The following is a 24,652-nucleotide window of genomic DNA, read 5'->3' on the forward strand; positions in this document are numbered from 1 at the left end:
ACCTTGTGGTTAGCAGCCTGACTCGTAACCACTATGCTACCAGAGCTCCTTGGAGGAATGGTAGGTCTTAAAAATCCACAAATGCAATTTGGCTTTGCTCTGACATTTTCCCCTCCATCTGCTGGTGAGGCATCTGGGTAACGATGTACTGGTGACCTGTCCATGTGTCAGTTGTTTACTGAGAACCTAGTGCGGGTGGGCAAACAGGTTGGGTCCCCTGCTCTAATGAAGCTCTCATTCTAGATAACCTCTAGGACTCAGGCGTCCTGAGAAAAATCTTCACTGGGGTGAGGAAGGATGGGGCCAGCAAAGTGTCTTCAGCTGCTTTGTGAATTCAGAGGAGGGAATGGGACAATCCCTGCCCTCCTCGCCCCAGAAAGAGATCCCAGTGTGGTGTGGTCTCGGGACCCAAAGAGGCTACTTTCTAGGATCCAGACATCCGCATGCTGTAACCTCCAGCCCCTGGCCCTGACTCATCAGGACCCAGACCAGACTGAGTCACAAGGGACAGTAAATATCAGAATGAGCATGAAACACCAATGAGGTTTTGGGTAAATGAATCAGAACCAAGTTATTACAATGATAAGTTGAGTCAAGCTGATTGTAATCCCCGGAAAGGCGGCCCCTGAAAGGGCTCAGGGCTCCTGAGAAAACTCTTCTCTGGGATGAAGGAGGATGGGCCCAGCACAGCCTTCCTACCTGCTTTGTGAATTAACAAAAGGCCTGAGAAATCATGGTCAGATGTGAGTGTGGGAATTACTGTGAGGGGCCTGAGTTCTAATAAAAGCTGATTCAGAGTCTCTGAGGTCTGAGGCTGATGCAAATATGGAAGTTGCCTTTCAGAAAGAAACAAAGAAAGAGCAAGAAATACCAAATTAGGTGCAGGTCCCAGGAAAGGGCTGAAGTCGGCAGGGAGAGGTCCAACATAGTCATTAACTTCAGCTTCCTGGTAAACCCACCCAGGGTACTGTGGCCTGGCTTCCTTCCACTGTTAAATGAGGAAGAAGCCCTGTGGCACTATAGGTTAAGTGTTGGACGACTAACGGAAAGGTCGGTAGTTCGAACCCACCAGTTACTCCGTGAGAGAAAGATGTGGCAGTTTATTTCTATAAAGAATGACAGGCTTGGAAACAGTGAGAACAGTTCATTCTACTCTTGTCCTTAAAGTGGTTATGAGTCAGAATCAACTCGAAGGCAGTGAGTTTGGTTTTATTAAATGAGGGGTTGGCTTGAAAGGCCTTGAGAAATGCCTCCATGAGGTGATCTGCTCCTTCTCACCAAATAGCCCCCATAGCATGAAGGGATTGTAAACGTGGTACCCACTGCTGAAAGATCAGTGTGCCCGGCTCCCCTGGCAGGCCTTCTGAGTAGGCTGTTCCCTGTGCCTAGAACAGACACTGCCTCCCCTCTCTTTCCTGCCACCTTTTCTGGGTGCAGAGGCCCGCCTGGTGGCCCAGACAGCTCAGCCCTCTCTCTGCCAGCTCAGTATGCAGGCGTTTCCTTCACAGATGTCACTGCAGGCTGTCTTTTTCCTGTGTGGCTCTCTGTCACTCCCTACCTGGCTGTGAGTCCCAGGAGGACACATGTTAACTTGTTCCCTGCCTCCGTGCCTAAACCAGGGAGGATGCTAAGAGCAGGCTCATCCTGTGCCGAGGTCCCAGTGCTGGGGCAGCCTCAGGCACCACCATGTTACAGCCATCCAAACAGACAGGAGTCCTGGTGTGGTGCTGTAGAATAAGCATTGGACTGCTAAGCACAAGATCAGTGGTTCAAACCCACAAGTTCCTCAGAAACCCTATACAGGACCGCTGTGAGTGGGAACCAACTTGATAGCATTTCACAACAGATAGAAGGGGACCCAATCTGGGCAGACAGCAGTGTGGGAGGCCAGCACAGAACTAGCCCTTGGTCAAAGGCAAGTGTTGGAATAAGAGGTGCAGAATTTGTTGTCTGTGACAATAATAAACCAAAAACCAAACCCAAGTCAGAGCAACCCCACAAGACAGAATAGGACTGCTCCAAAGGGTTTCTGAAGCTGAAATCTTTACGGGAACAGACTGCCACATCTTTCTCCAGCAGAGCAGCTGCTGACTGAGGTTAGCAGCCCGATTCGTAACCACTACACTACCGGAGCATTATCTGGAAAGAGCCACATTAGTCAGGCCTAAATTCACAGCTTCCTGAGGGGCCAAAGCAGCCAGGGACCTGAAGTTCAATGTCTTGACTCTAGATTAAGACTATGAAACAGAACAGCATCTTTTATAACATTAAAGACAAACTAAAAGAAACAAAAATTTAAATTCCATTTAGAAGCATAATTGGTTTGATGGGGAAAAGGGAGAGAGTATCTTTAGGGGCTGTTGTTGTTAAGTGCTGTCGGGATGGTTCTGACTCCTAGTGAACCTGTATATGGTTTCAGAGGAGCGGCTGGTGGGTTTGAACCCTCAACCTTGCAGTTAGCTTTTCCTACAGCACCACACCAGGACCCCCTTAAGCGCTTAGGACATTTCAAATTCACAATTACAAAGTTTCCAGTGGAGTTTCCGTAATGATGACAGTTTTATAAAACTGAAAACAAATGTGAGAAAGTCATGTGTTTGAGCTTTGACTAAAGGGAATTCACACTGCACATCTTCAAGAGACTTTATGAATGTTCTCACCACCTTTTATCACCAAATCAGATGAATTGAACTTGGTGTGTACTTATTGTGGAGACGTGGTGGTGCTTAGTCCTAGGGTAAGTTCCTGTTTACAACGGAACAAAACACTTCCGGATCCTGCACCCTCCTGACAGCTGCGCCTGTGTTTAAGTCCATCCTTTCAGCCACTGTGTTATCCCATCTCTTTGAGGGTCTTCTGTTTTCTTCTGACCTTCTACTTTACCCAGCATTGTGGAGAGAGTAGCTGTTCTAAGCAAGGTTTTGTGCCTGGATCAAATCCTAGTCTTCCCTAAGTCTTGATCTCTATCATGAAATAGCTAGAAATGGAACTCCTAAACCTGCTCAGAATGTTCAAACACACTCTCCTGCCCACCTTGGCTGTATGGAAAGCTGAGCAGGTGAGTGAAATCCCATACCCAAGATGCTTTCTTGGAAGAGAGGAGCTATAAAGAGCTGACCAGACAAGCACAGATATCAAATAAGGAGAAGACATGGAGAAACCCTTGCCGGACACAAAACGAGATGCCAGAGAACACTTTCAGAAGAATGCTAATGGGTCCCAGAATCAAGCAGACTGGGCTGAATTTGGACCTCTGCCACTTAAGACAACAGTGATTTTGGGAGAAACTGATTAATAATTAATCTGAGCTTGCTTGATCTCCTCATGTATAAAAATGGGAAGATCCAAATTTGTCTCATCCAATTGGATTAAGGATTCATGATGCCTTCAGAGATGGCAGCTCATATGTCTTTGACAGGGGTAGAGTTATAATCTCACAATCCAAGATCAATTTCAGCCAGCAAAGTTCAAAATTTTTAAAACATCTTCTGTTAGTGTAAATTTGAAAATATTCTCATCACTGAACAACAAACTCCATTTGGTGAGAACAGAAGATGAAATTCAAAAAAAGAAATTTTTGCTGAGAGCTCAATGAAAAAAAAATGAATCAGGGTGAACAAAATTAAAAAACCAAAAAACCAACCAAACAAACAAACAAACACCCAGGAAATGGGTCCAGAAAAGGAAGGATACCCATGCAGAAGTTACTAGCCACAAATCTCACCCAGTCAAGAGGGCAGGCCTTTTCTGCATTATTATTTCTTAGAGGATTATTTCCATGGCTTTATAAATGTCCAGCCATACCAGACATTTTCTGCTTCCAATAACAACTCCATGTTCCAATACAGCTGTACCGGGGAGAGATTTCCAGTTAGACGGCCGTGGGACCACGGCTGGACGAGTTTGAAGACCGTGTCCAGTGAGAAATAGTGGGTCGCTTCACTCAGCCACATTGTTCATTTACATGTAGTGACAAACTTCCCCCCAGTTAGCACTTAATCCTGAACCGATTGGGACAAAGGCAGAATCCGCATGGGACTTTAGAATGGGCGTAGCAGAAGCTCAATGCAGCTGGTGGATGAGGAACTAAATGACCTAGTATTTTCAGCTGGTTTTGTCTTCCCTTTGCTGTTGTTAAGTGCTGTTGAGTCGGTTCCGATCCATAGCGACCCTGTATAAGGTTTCCGAGGAGAGGCTGATGGGTTCAAACTGACCTTTCAGTCCAGAGATTGTTGTTGTTGTTAAGTACTGTGGAGTCAGTTCTGACTCATAGTGACCCCGTACAGGGTTTCCGAGGCTGCAAATCTTTATGGGAGCAGAAAGCCTCATCTTTCTCACACGGAACAGCTGGTAGTTTCGAACTGCCAACCTTGAGGTTAGCAGCCCGATTCGTAACCACTACACTACCGGAGCATTATCTGGAAAGAGCCACATTAGTCAGGCCTAAATTCACAGCTTCCTGAGGGGCCAAAGCAGCCTGAATTGTAGTATCTTCTTCAGGATGCACAGAGCCCAGCGCTAACCAAGTGTACACACTGAGCTGGGTAGACTGACCTGGAAGGTCTTGGCTGTCACTTGTTTGTCACCAGGAACCATGGCTTGTACCTGTGTTGTTGTTGTTAGGTGCCGTCAAGTCGGTACTGACTCATAGTGACCTTACACACAGCAGAAGGAAACACTGCCCGGTCCTGCGCCATCCTCAAAATTGTTGTTATGCTTAAGGCCATCGCTGCCGCCACTGAGCCTGTCCATCTCCTACCTGTGGTCCTCCTGTCCATCTCCTACCTGTGGTCCTCCTGTCCATCTCCTACCTGTGGTCCTCCTATCCATCTCCTACCTGTGGTCCTTCTGTCTATCTCCTACTTGTGGTCTTCTTATGCACTGTGATAGAGTCAATCCTGACTCACAGCAGCCTTGTATAGGGTGTCTAAGACTGCAGTTCCTCACAGAAGCAGATACCCTCATCTTTTTCATTTGGAGTACATGATGGGTTTGAACCACTGACCTTGCTGTTAGCAGCCCACCACCTAACCCTTTAGGACCACTGTTGTTGTGAAGGGCCCTGAGTCAGTTCTGACTCATAGTCACCCTGTGTAGGGTTTCTGAGGAGCTCTGGTGTTGTGCTGTAGGACAAGCAGTGGATTTCAAGGTCCTCTTGAACCACAAGATTAATGGATCAAGCCCACCAGCCACTCCTCGGAAACCTTATGCAGGGTCGCTGTGCATTGGAAACGACTGGACGGTACTTAAAAACAACAATAGGGTTTCTGAGGAGCAGCTGGTGGATCTGAACCACTGACTTTGCAGTTTGAAGTCCAGTGGTGGTCCTACAGCACCACACCTATGCTCAGATGATGATGTTAGATGCATGCAATGTCCCAGCTGAAAGGGGCCTTGCTGGTCACCCAAGCTAACCTTCCTGCTTCATAGTTGGACCCACAACCCAAGTCCCTAGGCTGCTGGCAGAGCCTCTCAGAACTTGGAGTTCAGCACACTCCAGGTTTCATTCTTCTTCCAGCATTTTCTTTCCAGCTTCTGTCTTAAAAGACAACAAAATATACCTGTGGCTTTAAAGAGTCAGATTGGCTGTGCCCAGCGTCTCCTCATTAGCTTGACCATGAACCTGTGATGGGCTAGTTGAAAAGCTTGTCTGTACCAAGTCTAGATAGGGACCTAACACCTTCCATCAGCTAATGGAAAAGCACCTAGACCCCTCTTACGTGACAAGCATGACATTCTGATGCCAAGGCTTGCATGCCTTTGAGAGATGCTGAGGCTTGGGTTCCAGACCACCACAATATAGCACATATCATAGGAAAGCAGTTACCAGAGGATTTGGTTTCTCAGTGCATAGAAAAGTGATATTGATTCCCAAATGTGTAGTCACGTTCTGACAGAATGCTGGACCATCGTGAGAATGACCAAATGAGACACAAAGACTCATTGTGAACAAATACGGTTGGAAAAAATGGCAAGACACAGGGTTGTTAGAAATCTTCAGTTTGTAAACAATGCTATTTCTGCAAAGTACAATGAAATGAGGCACCATAAAGCGAGGTGTGCCTGGAAGGCTGCCTGGCTCGTTACTGTAATGCTGTATTTCCCTCCTGGGGGGATGTTCCAGCCATGAGATTCGCCTCACGGGCAGGGAGACCCACCCTGCTCCAGGAATCTGGGAGCAGTTTAAAGACAGGGACTATTATCTTCACACCCACATGACCTGTGGGATCATTCTGGGACAGAGATATCACCAACAGCTCCCGTAATGATCACGTTACTACTGAGGACGCACAAGCTGCCAGGAGAACTGCTCTTGTCTCTCTAGTCTCATTGCACGCTGGTGTCAGGGCCAACACTCAAAGCCAGCTCTGCTCCCTGCAAACATCAGGGATTTCAGATCTTCCAGGAAACCTTATGTGGTCTTCTTCTGAAAAGCAGCCATTAAAACCCTATGGTGTATCAATTCATGTCCTCTACCCAGTTTTTAAAATTGGATTTTTGGTCTTTTTGTTGTGGAGGTGTTCCAGTTTACTCTACATTTTAGAGATTAGTCCCTTGCCAGATACGTCTGTTGCTTGTACAATCTTAGTTACTGAAATTGTGGCCCTTAGACACCCTTCCTGGTATGGCGCTGTGGGCTAATGCGTCAGACTGCAAAGTCGCTTGAACTACAAGGTCAGTGGTTCAAGCTCACTAGCTGCTCCTTGGAAACCCTATACAGGGTTGCTATGGGTCGGAATTGACTCGACAACACTTAACAACAACAACAGACAACCTCCAACCATGGAACTGAGCCCAGCCTCTGGGATCAACTTTCAGCCAAACCATAGACAGGCCTATAAAGTGAATAGAACCCTGGATGGCACTGTAGGATAATGCGCTGGACTGCAAGGTCAATTTGAACTGCAAGGTTAGAGGTTGAAACTCAGTAACCGCATCTCAGAAACCTATACAGGGTCACCATGGGTTGGAACTGACTCGACAGCACTTAACAACAACAACAACAACAACAATGTGAAATGAGTAATAACACCAGGGAGGGAAGTGCTTCTTAGTGCAGCCAACCACATGAAACCAAAAAGGCAGCATTTACTCAAAACAGGGCAGAAAGCAGGACGGGACAGGAAAGAAAGAAGGGCGAACGGAACCCAAGGAAGAAACAGGAAAGGGGGACTGTAACTCTCGTCACAAAACAAGATGTGCGCAAATGGAAAACCCACACTGCACAACCAAACAAAACGAACATGACAAACCCATGGAGCTGAGTTCTGCCCTGAGACACAGTGGATTACCAGGAATGGGAGGCCACCCCATGGGCATCTAGAAAAAAACCCAGCCTGCTGCTTCTGCCACCATCACCTGGTTCTGATGAGCAGGTCTGCATTTTAATTTGGGTAAATCCCTGCGGGACACAAACAGTTAACGCAGTCAGCTGATAAAGGAAAGATTGGTAGTTCAGATTCACCTACAGGTAGCTCGGAAGAAAGACCCGGCAATCAGTTTTAGAAAGATCACTCACAAAAACAAAACAAATTAAAAAAAAACACTGTCATGGCATCATTTCATGCCTCATAGCAACCCACCGGGTAGAGTAGAATTGCCCCATAGGGGTTTCAAAGCCGTAAATCTTTGCCTCATCTTTTGCCTATGGAGCAGCTAGTGGGTTCGAACCAGTGCCTGACCCACTGCGCCACCAGGGCTCCTCACGGCCACTGAAAACCCTGTGGAGCACAGCTGTACGCAGACATGTAGGTGTTACCATGACTTGGGATTGACTCGATGAGCAACTTGGTTTGGTTTTCTGGGTTCTGAATCTACCGCAGGTGGTTTGCGGACCACTCACTGAGGAGGTCCAAGCTGGACCTTGAGCCTTCCGGGCCCCATCTTCCTCCCCAGACCCCCACCCCATTCTTTCCGCTGAGGCAGCAGCTTTGCTGACTCAGTAAGTGGCTCGTGTGGTACTTTTTCCACCCTCACCAGGGCTCACAAGAAAGGGTTTGTACAGCTTTAGCGTGGCTTTGCCACATCTGTCAGCCCATCTCTCTCAGGTGGAGGAGAGGAAGGTGGAAACAAATAGGAGAAGACATGACAGAGGTGGATTCTCTTCTCAGGATGGAAATCTGCCGCTTCCTGTCCCACTGGGAAATCCCAGCGGTGTGTTGGATCTCCCCACCCAGGCAGAACCATAGAGTAAAATGAACTATGGGGCTGATTTGGAATCGATGGTTCCAGCAATTTACAACATTTGGGAATGATTATTTAAACACAGCTGATTGCAATCAGATTACCCCAAATGGTGATTTTTTGTTTGTTTAAGCAGTTTGACACACACATGTATCAGGCAGGTTTTTTTGTGAGGTGCTCTTCCTGGGATGGGGGCAATCAGACCCGAAACTTAAATAGGATCCTTTGCCACTGAAACCTGACCTATTTCTGCCAAAACCTACAGCCTCTGCCTCTGTGGGTTCTGTGAAATCCCACAAACAAGTAAAACACCAAACCAGTTGCCACTGAGTCGATTTTGACTCATGGTGCCTCCCTGGGTGTCAGAGGAGATCTGTTTTCCACAGGGTTTTCAATGGCTAATTTTTCAGTAAATGGTTGCCAGGTCTTTCTTCCGAGTTACCCCTGAGTGGATTGGAACCACTAACCTTTTGGTTAGAAGCCAGGTACCTTAAGCACTTGTGCCACCCCTGGGAACTAGAGTCATCAGGAATGCTCTGGAAAACTTAGCTTAAGGGAAGATAGTTGGCCAAAGTTATAGGCTAAGGCATTCCCATTCTGGGTTTGGGGAGAGAGATCCGAAAGCTCAACTTGCTTGTCTACAGGTCTGTAGATCAGGCAGCTGCAGACCCAGGGACCTTGGGGGATTCGAGCTCTTGGGCTAAAGCAGTCAGTGAGAAGCAGTTCTAAGTGAGCTTTGCATAAAGCCATCAGCAGGCTGCCCTGAGACTCAGGCCCCAGTAAGCCCAGGAGCCCAACTCTCTCATTCCTTGAAAACCCAGGTCCTTTGCATTATGCAGATCAGGACTAATTACCCAGCCTCTTTCCCCTTGATTCAAGAAGGTGTGAAGAAAAGAGGAAATACAGTGAGTCAGCTGGCAAGGGGAACTTGGCAGGAATTGGGGCAGCCCCCCCATCCTTGATGTGGTTGTTTGGATTGCATATTGGGCTTGACCGGGGGAATTCTTTTAACCTGCGGGGGAGAGAGGTAGGGCTGGGGAGACCCCTCTGCCTCCTTCTTCAAGGTGCCCTCCACCCACCCACACAATGGAAAAAGGGAAACTCAGTTCATGATGATTTGCATGGGAAAAATAAAGGCAAATGAGCCAGCCCTGAGAGGCCGATGTTTTCATGGGGTTTGCTCAAGCATAGTGCCCCTTGTCCCCCATCTGAGAAATGATGCCACAGAATGCCTTAGATGAGAGGTACCTCCTGAGCCCATCCTGCCCAGGTCATTACAAGGTCAACTTGCCCTGGCTAGTGAAAACCTCTAGGGTACTAGTCTGCTAACTGAAAGGTTGGAGGTTTGACACCAACCAGAGGAGTCTCAGAAGAAAAGTCTGGCAACTGGCTTCTGGGAAATCAACTTCTGAAAGCCTGTAGTGCACGGTTCTACTCTAAACTTCCTTGGGTGGCTGTGTGGCAGAGTCTATTCCAGCACAACTGGTAGGACAGGAGGTGGACAGCTGAGTGGACAGCTGCCGTGTCCCAGGTATACCCTGCTCTGAGCTCTGCATAGGAGGCAGAGATCCCCTTCCCAGCCAACACTGCATACAACACTAGTCCACCTTATCGTGTTCTTCCAGCGCCTGGACCCTGGGGAGCTTCCTTTTTGTTTTCTGCCTTTGGGTTTGGGAAGAGGCTTGCTGGGCTAGACAAGGAAGAGCCACTGGGATACTTGTGTCTGAGGGAATGGGGGTGGGGAGTAGGCCTCATGTGAGGGCATTGGAAGGGCCATGGACCACAGCCCTGGTGTTTCCAACTTGAGAAAAGTGAAAAGGCTCCTTTTAAGGGGCCACAGAATGTGCAGTGAGGGGTCAGGTGGGTCCCTAACACTGTCCACTCTCAGCATCACCAGGTGTTAGGGGAGCGGAGAACAGCCTCTGAGTACCTATGAAGTAAGGAGGGTGGCACAAGTGTCTAAAAGTGTTCCTTGACTCACCCCGTGGCCACTGGTGGGCCACCTGACCGTGCTGACCACCACCTTCCAACCTCCCAGAGGAGCCTTGGAGTGTGAGCACTCCACCTGCCTCCACCTGACCAGGAAGCGGAAGAAATATGGCAACGTGTTAGAAAGGAGCGGGGCGCAGCTCTGTTTCCTGATGTCCCCTCCCAGATCCCTGTCTCAGCAGAAGTCCGGTTCACCTGGTACCTCTCAGGAGGGCCACCTTGTTCCATTGCTGATTAATGTCACAACGTTGAGCCCTTCCCAGAGAATGCTGGGTTTCTTGTAACCCTACTCGTGGGATACGAAGGCTCTGTTAGTATGTGAAAACCTCATAGTGTCTGACTTAGTAGAGTAGCATGGAAAAGACTTTTTCTGAGCAGATTATTCCATGATCATATTATATTTCAGTTCCCTTAGCTACAAGGCCGGTAGGGTGTGGTGACAAGAGTCTGGGATCCCAAATCTGACCAACTATAAATAGGCACAGGTAAACCATTGCATTCATATTGTTGGTCTCAGTTTCCCTGTACTGTCAAACAAAGGGCTCAAGTACCTTTGATCTCTAAGATCCCTATCAAAATGCCAAGGATACTTCAGGAGCGTTTTCCACAACAAGAAAACAAAACTCACCACCACTGGACCAGTAAGCAGCATCATGATACAGGGAGTAAAGATGGAAGTTGTCAAGGTTTTCATTTTAGTTAGATCCCTAACCAGAGTTCATGGAAGCAGTAAAGAAATCAAACGACACATTACGTTAGGTAAATCTGGTACAAAAGCCCTCTACAAAGTGTTCAAGAGCAAAGATGTCACTTTGAGGGTGTATCTGAGCCAAGCCTTGGTATCTTCAGTCGCCTCCTATGCATGAGAAAGCTGGACAATGAGTAAGGAAGACCGGAAGTACAATCGATGCCTTTGGATGAAGATGTTGGTAAAGAAAAGAAAATAGATAACCGACTGCCAGACGAACGAACACCATGTTAAGAAGTTCAGTCACAATGCTTAGAAGCAACTATGGCGAGACTTGGTCTTAGATACTTTAGACATGTTTTATCAGGAGGAACCAGTCCTTGGAGAAGGATATCATGCTTGGTAAAGTGGAGGGTCAGTGAGGAAGAGGATGACCCCACAGTGAGATAACCAGCACAGTGGCTGCAATGACAGTTTCCAACAGAACACTTAATTATGAGAATGATGCAGGGCTGGGCAGTGTTTCATTCCATTGTGCGTGGTGATTATGGGTGAGAACTGACTGGAGAACACCTAACAACCACACAACAACAACCACCACTACCTCCGGCTCCTTGGAGCCTTTAGTTATGAACAGTTTTAACCATAGACAAAATTAGAAGGACAGGTAGCATGATCCCTTGAGGCCATGGTCAGCATGCACCCTGGGCTGTGGATACCGGGTCCTTGGGACAGAGCTAACACCACACCATAAAAGTCTGACTTACCTTCTGGGCAGGGCAGAGGCCTCTCGGGTGGGGCAGGAGTGGACTTGACACTGTTTCCCATCTCTCTCTCTCCCCGTCGGGCAGTGGCAGCCGCTCGAAGCCTAGGGTGAAGGAGACACACAGGAAAGATTAGCCAAGTCCCCAGGCCTCTGGGTGTGAAAGGACCCAGTTTAGGGTGCATTGTGCATCATCCTACAGGCTGTTTGCTTCTGGTGTGTGAAGATGAGATTCATCAGTGTTGGCTGCGACGACGTGTGTGCAGCTTGAGTGCTTTTATCAGGGGGTTGGCAGAAAAACCACACAGAAGGAAGTTGCTAGAAAATAGTGTTGGTGGCAAAAGTTTCCATCCGTCCATGCCCGAGTTGAGCGCAGTGAGGCAGGGTGGGTGTTGATGGTGACAAATTGGGTCCAGAAAAATCTCTCCCCCTTGCCTTCAGCTCCTTGCATGAAGAATCCAGAGCACCTAATCCTCAGGCTTTGTGTGGTTTTAGCACCTAAAGAGGTGGGGATGGGCTACTCTTTCTGTTTCCATGTTTTCTCATTGATTTGAGTTTTTCAACTTGCTTTGACAAACAATGACAAAGGAAACATTCATGACCATATTACATGTTTGCAGCATACTTAGCCTGCCACTCAAGTCCCGGTGTGATGCTGTAGGATTAGTACTGTTCAAACACACCACCAGCCTTGCGATTCAAATCGACCTTGCAATCCAGTACTTACCCCACCCACAGTGCCACACCAGGACTTCTCGGAAACCCTATGGAAGGTCACTATGAGTTATAATCCACTCAACGGCACGAAACAACTAGCCCAACAGGTTGTCAGCTTGAATCTACTCAGAGGTGGTGCTGAAGAAAGACCTGGCTATCTCTTTACTCAGTGACATCTGGTTACTGATTGGGGTTGTTGGTGGTTATGTGCTGTGGAGTGGGTTCTGACTCATGGTGACCTTGTCTAGGGTTTCTGGGAGCAGAAAGCCTCATGTTTCTCCTACAGAACTGCTGGTAGTTTTGAACTGCTGACTTTGAGATTAGCAGCCCGACTCATAAACACTACGCTACCTACTGTGACTTCTGATGACTGTAAAATCCCTGCATCATTTTGACATTAAGGAAACACAGTCTCAGGGTAAGTGACTTGTCCAAGGTCACAAGGAAAGTTACATTGGAGCCGAGATTTGAAGTTCTAACGCTGAGTCTCCCATAGGTAGGTACCATGACAGCAGTAAGGGTGAACTCTGAGCCAGACCAGCTAGCCTTGAATGTGCTTGCAGTGGGGTGACCTTGGGTCCTTTTCAAGAAGTAACAGGACCATGTTGGGCTATGGCTGCAAGAATTAACCTAGATCAATCATGTAATGCACTTAGAGCATGACCAGCCATAAAATAGGCGTTTATTATTGCCTTTTGAAGTGACCTTTTCAGTCTCTCTGTGAGGATAAATGCTTAGATTCGGGGCTGTCCTGCAAACATTTTAGAAAAGAGACCTAAATATTGCAGAATTGAGAGTGTCTTAGAGAAGCCGCAATCTCCCGGACTTCCTGAAGCAGGGAGAAGTGATTCCTGTCTTGTGGGACAAACAAGAGAAGGGGTGGGTGGGCTCCGCCCCCCCCAGCAGGTGTCAACCCCATTAGAAATCTGTCCTCTCCCACCCACCACCCACCCAGACTTTGTCCTCAGCCTGGAGTCCAAGTCTTACAAAGTCCAAAGGGTCAATCCACAATGCCAAACCAGGACCCCAGGCTCCTCACTGGGACTTACTCCAAGAAGGAGTTAACGGATCTGAAAGAGGATTTGATTTGAGACAAATGAAAAAGTCCCACCCACACAGGCTAGAGTCTTCCTAATGAAATGGTTGAACAATTTGATTTAATTGCTGACTGGTTTTTGCAGAGGCTGGTGGTGGGAAAGAGGACAAGAGAGGCAGAGTTGCTTCTCAGAACAGTGAGAAAGGGGCAAAGGAGAAAGAGTTGGTTAGCTCTGGCTCTCCAGATTCCTGACCTCTGTCTCCTGTCTTTCTGGGTTAACGCTTTGCATCCCAGGACAAGCAGTCAGAACTGAGATTCGCCCATTTCTCCTCTGGACCAACGATGCCTTCCTCGTGTGACCTTTGAAACCTGGGCCTCAGTTTCTCTTCAGAAAACTGAGATGCATGGAAAGGACGGTCTCCATCGAAAGGGCCTTTGCATCCTTTCAGTTCTAGTACTCAGGACTTGGTGGCATGGGAACAATATTTATTAAGAGAAAAGAAGCTACATCCATCACTTTTTTCCAGGAATTCCAATCTGACAGGATGGTGCAATAGTTCATATGTTCGTCAGGTAACCAAAAGGTTGGAGATACCTCAGCAGAAATGCCTGGTGATATCCTTGAGAACCCGGTGGAGCACTGTTGTACTCTGATACCCAGGGGGTCTTCATGAGTAACCCACGGGGTCCTCATGAGTCGGAAAGGACTCGGCAGCCTGGCGTTTTTGCTAGACTGACTCCCACTGTTGTCTTTAGAGCTTCAGGGTTGAAGGAAGGCAGCATGCATATACTGGGTGCCCACTTGGGCAGTTTACAGATGGGCTGTATCTGTTTGGTTTGCATTCATACATCTCCATAAGGAACTCTGGTGGCACAGTGGGTAAAGCTCTCAACTGCTAATGACAGGTCCGGGTTTGAACCCATCAGCCGTTCTGAGGGAGAAAGATGGGTCAGTCTGCTTCCATGACGTTCACAGCTCTATGTACATCGAGTCCCTGGGTAGTACAAAATGGCTAAACATTCAACTACTAGCCAAAAGTTTGTTGGTTCGAGCCCACCCAGGTCTGGCCATCTGCTTCCAAAAGGCCCCAGCTCTGATCATAGAGCAGGTCTACTGTGCACACCTGGTTCCCACGAGTCACAATGTCTTCCACAGCAACTGGCAATGACTTTGAACTATAGTCGGTTCTGACTCATTGTGACCCTGTATAGGGTTTCCAAGGTTGTCAGTCTTTACAGGGATAAGAAGCCTCATCTTTCTTCCATGGAGCAGCTGGTAGATTCGAACTGCTGACCTTGCAGTTAGCAGCCCAATGCTTAGCTCACTAGCCTACCAGGGACAACAACATAATAAACACACAGAAAAATACTGAAGGGAATTTTCCAAAATATTTCCAACTATTGTCTCTGGGTGTGATTTTTTTTTAAGAAGCTAAATGTACTCTTCTTGAGTGAATTCCAACTCACAGCCACACTAGAGGCCAGAGTAGAATTCCTCCATCGGGTCCCCACAGGCTGCCAGTTTTACGGAAGCAGAGGTCTTCATCTTCCTCCCACAGAGTGGTTGGTGGATTCAAACTGCCAGCCACTGCTTAGCCCACCGTGTCACCAGGATTCCTGGTGCTGATGCTGTGGGTGAGTGTATCAATTTAATTCCTTCTTTTTACTTTTCTAATGTGTTCACAGTGTCTGTCATGCACATGAACTGCTTTTATAATCTGATACTGAACTTAAAAAGAGTCAAGCTGACTTTGAGCCAGGTTCTCAAAACATGACAGTGTGGATTCAAATTGCAACTCTCAGACTTAAGAGATGTGTGTCCTTTGGAAGTCCTTCATCTCTCTGAGCCTCTCTGTTCACACCCATGAATTTGGGATGCAAATACATGCCCCACAAGGCTGTCCGGAGAAGAAAATGACAAATCAGAGGTAAAGCTAAAGAGATGTGTTTGGTAAATGGCAGCTAAGGGTGCCACAAAGTTGGACTCCTTGTGTGTGTGTGTGTGTGTGTGTGTGTGTGTGTGTGTGTGGGTTCAGTGACCAGATGACTCTTTGCATGAGCTAGACTCAGTTGCTACTCTTCTCTGGCCTCAGAACTCTCTGTGGGATAGGGAAAAGGTTGGGCCAATCACTCGGCTCCTTTCACCCTCAAACAGCACCCCCGATATGGTGGCCAGTACCCCAGAATTAACTCAGCACCATCTGCTCTGACACTCACACTCAGCTTTCGGGCAAAAAAGAGCCAGCACAAGGGGCTCAGCTTTGGTTGTTCCCCCCACCAAAGACCTGGCAGGATTTCCGGGGCACCCCACCACATCCTGAACCCCACTCAACAGGTGCACTTTCCCAAGTGCAAGGCTGGGAGCTGCCAGGGGCCACCGGCCCCGTGACCCACATTGGTCAGGCTCTTCTTGCAGGGCCAGGTGCAGTCGAAAGCCTGCCTGTCTGCTCACCTGCCTGCCTACTGCCACTCCCTGAGGGCCAGGCCCTGACAGGGGAAGGCACTATGGAGGGCAGGCAACAGCTCAGAGGGGAATGCCCACCCCACCCAGCCTCCCGCTCCTATCTGGTTCTAGCTGAGTCCCTCACTCTTGGAGGGGAAGATATTCCAGACCTGCCCCTCTAACCTATGGGGTTTTGTTTTTGGTTTGTTGTTTTTGTTTTTAACACTTTATTGTGGTTTGGGCGAAAGTTTGCAGAGCAAATTGGTTTCCCATTCAACAATTTAGACACATTTTGTTGAGTGATGTTGGCTATAGGGTCCTCAGTGTAATAGGGCTCTTCCTACTTCTTCCCTGGTTACCTTGTTTCCCTTGGTCCTTCTTCCCTGCCCCTTCCTGCCTTCTGAGCTTTGTTTTTAGGGCAAATGCTGCCTTTTTGTCTCCTCTGGTTGGTTGTTCTGGAGTACCTTCCTCATGGTTTCATTCACTTTATAGGGCTGCCTCTTGCTTGGCTGAAAGCTGATCTCTGGGGTGGATTCAGTTCAAGGCTTATAGGGACTAAAGAAAGAGTCCCCTGAAGCCCAATACATAAAATAAATACAAGCAAATTGCTGGATCAGGACTGGGAGCGCAACACTCTTGCCCCTCTATTTCTCCTGGGAGGACACCCCGATCCTAGGGAGACCATAAAGCAGTCATTGAAAAATAATGACTCTGTGTCCTCCTGTTACAAAGAAAAGCTCAGAGGGGCAAGCAACTTGTTTAAGGTCACACAGTAAGCTTGGATCAAGTGCCCTAACTCCTTGCCCAATGCTCTGCCCACCCCAATAGAGACATTGCCCATTTCTCAGCCTGCTTCAGAATCACCATGATAGTCCTGACAAAGCCATGAGCCTGAATCTGGGTGGCTGGAGGGGGTCTCTCATGCACGCTCATAGGGAGGTTTGGCTTAATTTAAGACTGGATTAGTGTTTTAGAGACAGTTTATGGCACTTTGGGGATGACGTAGAAGTAGCCAGGTGTGAGGATCAGTTGGTCCTTACGCAGATTCAAATTCCACCCCTCATTTCGTTACTCTAACTTTCGTGTGTTGTTTTCATTTTAACATGGACAGAGCCCTGTGTTTCTTGTAGAGTTTTCACAAGTGAAGATCAGAGAGTGGGTTGTATTGAAGGCTGAGTCTTCTCAGCCCAGCTCTCTGCTAACAACTGTCCTGCCAGCAAGTCCCACAATGGCCCAGATGTAGCCTCAATGGTTTGTGTAAAGTGGGGTCTGGCGTGCAGAGAGGTATGGTGCCCATCACTTCTGACATGGCTTTAATGTCTCTTCACTGGAGATGAAATACCTGTCCCCTAATTTCTTTCTTTTCTAGATCAAATTTTTATATCTGAAGGAGGTGGAGGTACCCAGTTTGTGAGTCGAATGGATACATTTTCTGACAAAAGCCATGCAATCCATGGGGTTTATATTACCTATAGGCCCAGCAACATACCGAACACTGGCGGTGGAAACAAAGTTGCGAAGGCAGTTATTTTGATACCAGCCTGTGTCAGTCTGCTTCCTAAAGATTACAGCTCTGGAAACCCTCTGAGGCATGTGCGTACATCGAGTCCCTGGGTAGTACAAAATGATTAAACACTCTCAATTACAAGCCAAAATGTTGGTGGTTCGAGCCCACCCAGGTCTGGCCATCTGATTCCAAAAGGCCACAGCTCTGATCATAGAGCAGTTCTACTGTGCACACCTGGGTCCCCACGAGTCCCAATCTCTTCCACAGCAACTGGCAATGACTATGAGCCCTAGAGTCGGTTCTGACTCACTGCGACCTTGTATAGGGTTTCCAAAGCTGTCAGCCTTTACAGGGGCAGGAAGCCTCATCCTTCTCTCATAGAACAGCTGGCTGCTGAAACTGCTGAGTTTGCAGTTAGCAGTCCAATGCGTACCTGTAGTGAGTAAATAGTGACTTTGAAATAGGCTGTCTGGTCACTTCAAGGATGGCTATCCGGGGAGGGGGGAACACAGGCTTCCCTGGAGGAGGTAATTGATGTGAAAGGCTGGCTGGGCTCTGGGCTGTGAAGTCAGTAATTTCCTTATGACCTCATATTTCCATCAAGACTCAGCTGTGCTTCCTATTCATACATGTGACTCACAAGCATTGCGCATGAACTGATCAAGGATGATGGAAATGGATATCTCACTAATAATTACATTTGCGTATGCTGAGTGCTCTGCCGACTCACAATTCCAGGTAGGGCTCGGCAGTGGTCTTTCTCGGGATCCCAGGGAGTTGTTATATGCTCCTGGGTGAGAACCATTTTCTTCAGCTTGCTCTTCAGTTCACTTTCCTCTGCGCCCCAACCCCCCCCCACCCCAAGTGGGTTATCATTCTCACAATCATTTGAGTGATTAACATCTGCCATGCTCACTTGACTGTCAGCCCTATTGTTGGCAGGGGTCTGGTCTGTTTTTTCACTTGTGACAGGAACATAAAGGAAATTAAAAGCAATCAAGGAGAAGGGATCCTCCTCAGAGAGGGGACTGGCTTCATGTAGAGTTAGCAGTGTGGGATGAGGCAATCGGTAGAATGTGCCAATTCCTGTGATGTAAATGCTGCCCATCTATCTAGCAGCTTTTCAGCTATACTGTGATCTCAGGGACATAGTAGTAAAAACACTCAGCTGCTGACCAAAAGGTGTGAGGTGCGGAAACTACCAGGCAATCCAAGGGAGAAGGAGGTGGCTGTTTCCTTCTGGAAACATTACCGCAGTGGAAGTACTGCAGGGCATTTCTGTGATGTCCTATAGGATCACTGCAACTGGAACTCACTTGGTGGCAGTGTGTTTGGGTTTTGTGGTTTTGGTTAATATGACCTTGCTAAACAGTTGTTCAGAACAGATATGCAGAATTAGCCCCCACAGCCAGTACATGCTACAACCCTGATGGGAGGAACTTTCCCGGGACAGTTGGTAACACTGTCTGCTGACATGTCCTTTTGTCTCCAAAGACAAGAGGTGCTCACTCCAGTGGGCACCCATTGCATGGCAGGGACTAACTGTTGTTGTTAGGTGCCATCAAGTTGGTTCTGAGTCATAGTGACCTTTATGTCCAACAGATTGAAACTCTGCCATCCTCATAAGTGTTCTGCTGGAGCCCATTGCTGTACTGGTCTATTTCGTTGGGGTCTTCCTCTTTTCTGCTGACCCTCTACTTTACTAAGCATGATGTCCTTCTTCAGGGACTTGCCCTTCCTGAGGACATGTCCAAAGTCTCACCTTCCTGGCTTCTAAGAAGCACTCTGGCTATACTTTTTCCAACATCCATTTGTTTGTTCTTCTGGCAGTCCATGGTTCCTTTAACGTTCTTCTCCAACACCATAACTAAAGTAGATGTTCTCAAACACACTGGCTCCCTTAATGCCCTCCAGAGTCCACCATTTTACAGCTGAGAAAGGAACCTGAGTCTCAGAGAGGTCAAGGAACTTGTTTAGGGTCACACAACAAGTTCAATGATGGGACCAACTTTCAAATCCACATCTCTTTACTCTGGATTCTAACTCCTCCTGTTGTCCTCCTTCCAACATAATGAAATTTTAATCCAAATAACAAAGAACAGAAACTCACTGCTGTCAAGTCTATTCTGACTCTGAGTAACCCTTTAGGACGGAGCAGAGCTGCCCTGTGGGTTTGAACTGCCAACTTTTTGCTGAGCATTTGAGTGCTTAACCACTGTGCCACCAGGACTCACTGTGGCACAAGAAGAGGATGTTCACGTGCCTGTCCACTGCCTTCTGTCCACTGCCCTCTGTCCACTGGCACCCTTGTTTCTGACAATGGCAAGCCTCCCTGTGCAGCAGACAGAGACCCTCCCCAGGTCCAGCTGTTGGAGTCACTCCGTCATGTCTCTGCCCCTCTGTTCTGAGCTCTGAGGCATTGAGGACAGGTGTCCCGTTGTATGTTGTGTCGTAAAATCATTCCAGCGAGTGACCTCAATATCTTGACGAGAAAGAGCTAACCCAGTTCCCCTCCAGTGCCAGTTCTTACTCATGAACTTCTCTGAGATTTGGAGCAAATCCCTTTCCTCCTTTGGGTGTCAGTTAGTTTCCCTCTAACCTGCAGTGACCAAAGGGAGGACCTGCAATGTTCCTCACACACTAATGCCCTTTTTATGGGGTTTTCAGAAGTCTACAGTGGGAGTCAAAAAGATAGAGTTGAGGGACAATACCTGTCAGCCCCAGGGCCTTTGTAGATATCGTCGCTGATCCTCACCACATTGAAGTAGTCTTTGTACCTTTGTACACGTTCCTGGCAGGTACTGAGCAGAGGAGTCTGCTCTTGCAAAGCTGTTAGAAGAGTGAACCACTGAACCCTTAAGACCTTGAAATTTCTGTCTGTAGCTGGAGTTACCGGAATAAAATGTGCCTCGTCCCCTGGTGGTTTTCAGATGGGAGGAAGTGGTTTGGACAAAGTGTTCTCATTTCTTTTGTGAGTCTTAGGGGAAAGGGAAGAAGTTAGTCAGGTGGTACAGCCTTACTACACATCTGTTGAGTAAAAGGATGGATGGATGGATGGATGGATGGATGGATGGATGGATGGATGGATGGGTGGAAGAATAGGTAGATGGTGGATGGATGGGTGATAATGGATAGGTGGGTGAGTGGATGTGTAGATGAATGGATGGATGGGTGATGATGGATGATGGATGGAAGAATAGGTGGTTGGGTGGGTAGAGGGATGGGTGATAATGGATAGGTAAGTGAGTGGATGGATAGGTGGATGAGTGGATGGATGGATGGGTGGATGATGAATAGATGGGTGAATGAGTAAGAGGTGGAAGGATTGTTAGATGAGTGGGTGTGTGGATAGATGCAAACATGGATACCTGGATGGATAGATGGATGAATGGATAGATGGCAGAATGGATGGAGAAATGGGTGATGATGGGTGGATGGATGAAGAAATGTACTAAAGAGATCCTCAGGTTGCTGCCAAGAACCAAATGGTTTAGTTCAACCTACTGGTAATTCTTAGTGAGAAATTTAATCTCCAGACTCTCTGAAATGAAGGAAATAAGTTCCTATCAAATGAAATATTAAAAACTATCAGCATCTATTAATGCAGAAAGCAGGTGGGAGTTTTCTGGCATGGATCATTTCTGAGTCTTGAAAATGGTTGTGCTCCCCTTGGAAGCATGTTGCCAAGTTCCCAAGCCTTTGAGTGGGGAGGTTCTTTTCTTAATTAGAAAAATGATCTCCATTTACAGTAATACAGACTTGTCATTCCTGTGTATTTAATTAGATGGAGAATGAACAAAACTATGTATTCAGAAAAATCTAGACAAGTGTCCAGTTCACTGGCTATATAGTATGATCAATCATATTGAGCACAGCCGATTACTGTTTTGGGTTCCCTGGTAGACTGGTTAAGCACTCAGCTACTTACTGGAAGGCCCAGTAAACTCACCACGGTCAGCCACTCCTTGGGAGAAAGATGTGGCAGTTTGAATCTGTAAAGATTTCAGCCTGGGGAGCTTTGTGGGGCAGTCCTGCTATGGTGTAGAGGGATCGCTATGAGTCAGGTTTGATTTTGGGTGTTTGTTTACTATTTACCGTCTCGGAAAATATCAGAGGACTTCTGGATGTAACTTAGTTGTCTGGCTTACGAATGATATTAGGAGCCGGTCTGTAATATTTGGAGTTCTAGTGTGGTCTGTAGGGTAAGACCACAAGGTTCCTTTGAATCGTTAAGGTCAGTGGTTCAAACTCACCAGCCACTCTTTGGAAACCTTATGCAAGGTCGCTACGAGTTGGAACTGACTCGACAGCACTTAACACCAGCAACAACAGCATGTAATATTTGGAGCCTTGGTGAGGTGTTTGCTGCAGAGTAAAGCCTTGGGCCACAAGGTCAGTTTGAACCACAGGTCGGTGGTTCACTCACTAGCTGCTCCTTGGAAACCCTGTACAGGGTTGGTCACTATGAGTCAGAATTGATTCAACAACACTTAACACCACAACGACATGTAATACTTGGGGAGTGCAGTAGCTTCATATGATAAACACTTGACTTTGAACCACAAGGGTACCAGTTCGAACCCACCAGCCATTCTTCTGGAGAAAGATGAAGCTTTCTGCTCCCACAAAAGATTTGAAGCCAGTTTAAGAGTGTGTGTGTGTGTGGGTGGGTGGGTGTGGGAAGATAAGAATCCCCACTGGATGGTTTTCATTTTGTCTAGATGGGTCTGGTAAAAAAAAGATGGGGATAAAATTCTTAGGATTCAATAGTGAGTAATTATTATCATGACTAATTGAGACTGTCACAACTGTAAAGGTAGAAGCTTTGTAGCAAAAATGAGGGAGTAGTTAATCTTACAGTCCAGAAACAGAGGACCCTAGAACCATCGAGGGAGAAGAGCACACGCAGAATGCAAGACCCTATCCAGAGAAGCAGCGATGCCAGAGATGAAGGCAGAAATGAGGACATGGAGAGAGAGAGCAGCTGAGGACTCTAGATTCATGGAAAGAAAGGAACTGAGAGCTGGCAGCCAGGAGGCAGGCTTACAGAATGTGCCCTTTGGTGGTGTAAATTATTATGTATGCCTGTTGTTGTTGTTATGTGCTGTGGAGTTGGTTCTGACTCATAGCGACCCTGTACAGGGTTTCTGAGGCTTTAAATCTTTACGGGAGCAGAAAGCCTCACCTTTCTCCCACAGAACAGCTGGTAGTTTCGAATGTATATGATAATAGACATATAATAATAGATGTTCATTATATAAACACTGTGTCATAATACTGCATGTAACTAAACTTCTTAAACACCCAAGTGATACAAATGGCTAGACACTGGACAAGCAACTGAAAGACTGATCATTCAAACCCTCCCAGAGGCACCTCTGAAGTAAGGCCTGGTGATCTGTTTCCAAAACCTCACAGCCTTGAAAATCCTAAAGATCAGTTTTACTCTGCACGCACGGGGGAGCCATGAGTCAGAACCTACTTAGCAACAACAACACAACAAGAAACACTGCCATGGCCTTCTTTATAGGAGGCGGAAACTAATTCTCAGAGAGGCTAAACAACTTGCCCAGAGTCACACAGCTTGGAAGCAGCCAGCCCACAATGCTGACTCAGGTAGTTAAAATGCTGTGTGCTTTCTGCAATAGCATCTTGCCCCCTGATTCTAGACTAAGAGAAAGATTCAAAGTAGATTGCTTTGTGGAATTCCAGTCTGTCTATCCCAAAGTTTCAGTATTCTGGCTTTTCAGAGCACATCAAGTACTTTTGAATAGCATTCTCCTGCCTGGAAGATACCAGCTGCAACAGAAATCTCTAGAACTTTCCTTAAGTCTTACCCCCACTCCACCCCTCCCGCTCCCATACACACTTTCATAAGGACCCAGTTAAATGGATCTGTGGCTCAGCACCCCAGAGAACACCACAAAATGGCATTTACAGACTATGGAATGCATTTCTCTCCAAATAAACACGCGTTTCTTTAAATCCAGGCCTTGGTCCTTCACACACTTGTTCCTGCTGAGACGTAGCCCTCCTTGGAACCTCAGGCTGCTACTAGCTGTGTGACAAGAGCAACTCTCTTGGCCTCTCTGATCCCCATTTTCTCACTTGTCAAAAGCAAATAATCATCTTACAGGCTTGATCTGAGGATTTCATGAAAGTAACTTTTCATATCATTTCTTCCTCTGCCACCCGGGGTGGTACACTATCCCTTCACACATGAACACATGCACACACAGCACACCCAAACTCCTAATTCAGGCCAGTGTGAGCATCAAACCCAATACCGTGAAAGAACGGATGCATTTAAATTACGGTATTGGCAAAGAACATTGAATATACCATAGACCATCAGAAGAACAAACAAATCTGTGTTCAAAGAAGTATAGCTGGAACGCGTCTTAGAAGCCAGGATGGTGAGAGTTTTGTCTCACATATTTCATACATGTTAACAGAAGGGACAAGTCTATTTGGAAAAGTAGAGGGACAGCAAAAAAGAGGAAGAGCTTCAGTAAGATGGAATGACACATTGGCTCAGATAGATGAACAATTGTGAGGATAAAGTAGGACCGGGTGGTGTTTTGTTCTATTGTACGTGAGGTTGCTATGAATTGCAACGGACTCAGCAGCACCTAACAGCTACAACTATATAAATACTTAAAAGAATGTCAAGTGGGCGACAAATACCTGAGTCCAAATGCATAGAAAATTCTAGTTCTCTATAATCGCTTCCAACTCTAATATTGGAACATCCAGTTGATACATGGAGTTCAACTGATTTTGATTAAAGCAATGTTTTAAATGAATGTTCTGGAATAAGTTTATGTTTTCGGAAACTACATACCTCATATGCTGGCCTTTTCTTTAGCCTTCTACCGCCTTTATTGTGTCCCTCCCTCCCCCTTTCAATACCTACTGTTCTTACACCAATTGCTTGCTTCTTCCAAAAGCACATCCACACATCATTTCACAGCACTGTTTCTGATGATACAACCTGCCTGGGCTCTGTGCACCTTTAGACATCATGGGTCCAATCTGGTACCTTTTACTGAGCACCTACACAGGTCTGAAACTGCTGTAGGCCTCTTTCATGCATTTTCTCATTTAATCTGCTCAATTCCTGCCAGCTGTCATTATCCCCATTTTGAAAGAGCCGTCATGGTACATTGGGTAAGTGATCGGCTGCTAACCCAAAGGTCTGTAGTTCAAACCCACCAGCCATTCTCAGGAAGGGAGCTGTGACAGTTCTAGTCTATAACGATGACAACCTTGGAGAACCCTTCGAGACAAAGCTTCTTCTCTGTCCTACATGATCTCTATAAGTC

At 47.0% G+C, this 24,652-nt stretch overlaps 2 protein-coding genes across 3 annotated transcripts in view; one reads left to right on the forward strand and one right to left on the reverse strand.

Annotated features, from left to right (window-relative positions):
- Positions 1-11,749, reverse strand: part of SLA (Src-like-adaptor) — a 28,062-nt gene extending 16,313 nt beyond the window's left edge. Inside the window, exon 1 of one of the 2 annotated variants that reach the window (XM_006830715.1) lies at positions 11,629-11,749. In XM_006830715.1, coding sequence (XP_006830778.1) covers positions 11,629-11,689 — 61 coding nt within the window. In that variant the 5' untranslated portion in view covers positions 11,690-11,749. The remainder of the gene's footprint in view (positions 1-11,628) is intronic. The other variant, XM_006830716.1, reaches the window with a different exon arrangement.
- Positions 1-24,652, forward strand: part of TG (thyroglobulin) — a 266,945-nt gene that overhangs the window by 183,495 nt on the left and 58,798 nt on the right. The window lies entirely within an intron of this gene.

Source organism: Chrysochloris asiatica, unplaced genomic scaffold (genome assembly GCF_000296735.1).
Source record: "Chrysochloris asiatica unplaced genomic scaffold, ChrAsi1.0 scaffold00001, whole genome shotgun sequence".
NCBI classification, from domain to species: Eukaryota; Metazoa; Chordata; class Mammalia; order Afrosoricida; family Chrysochloridae; genus Chrysochloris; species Chrysochloris asiatica.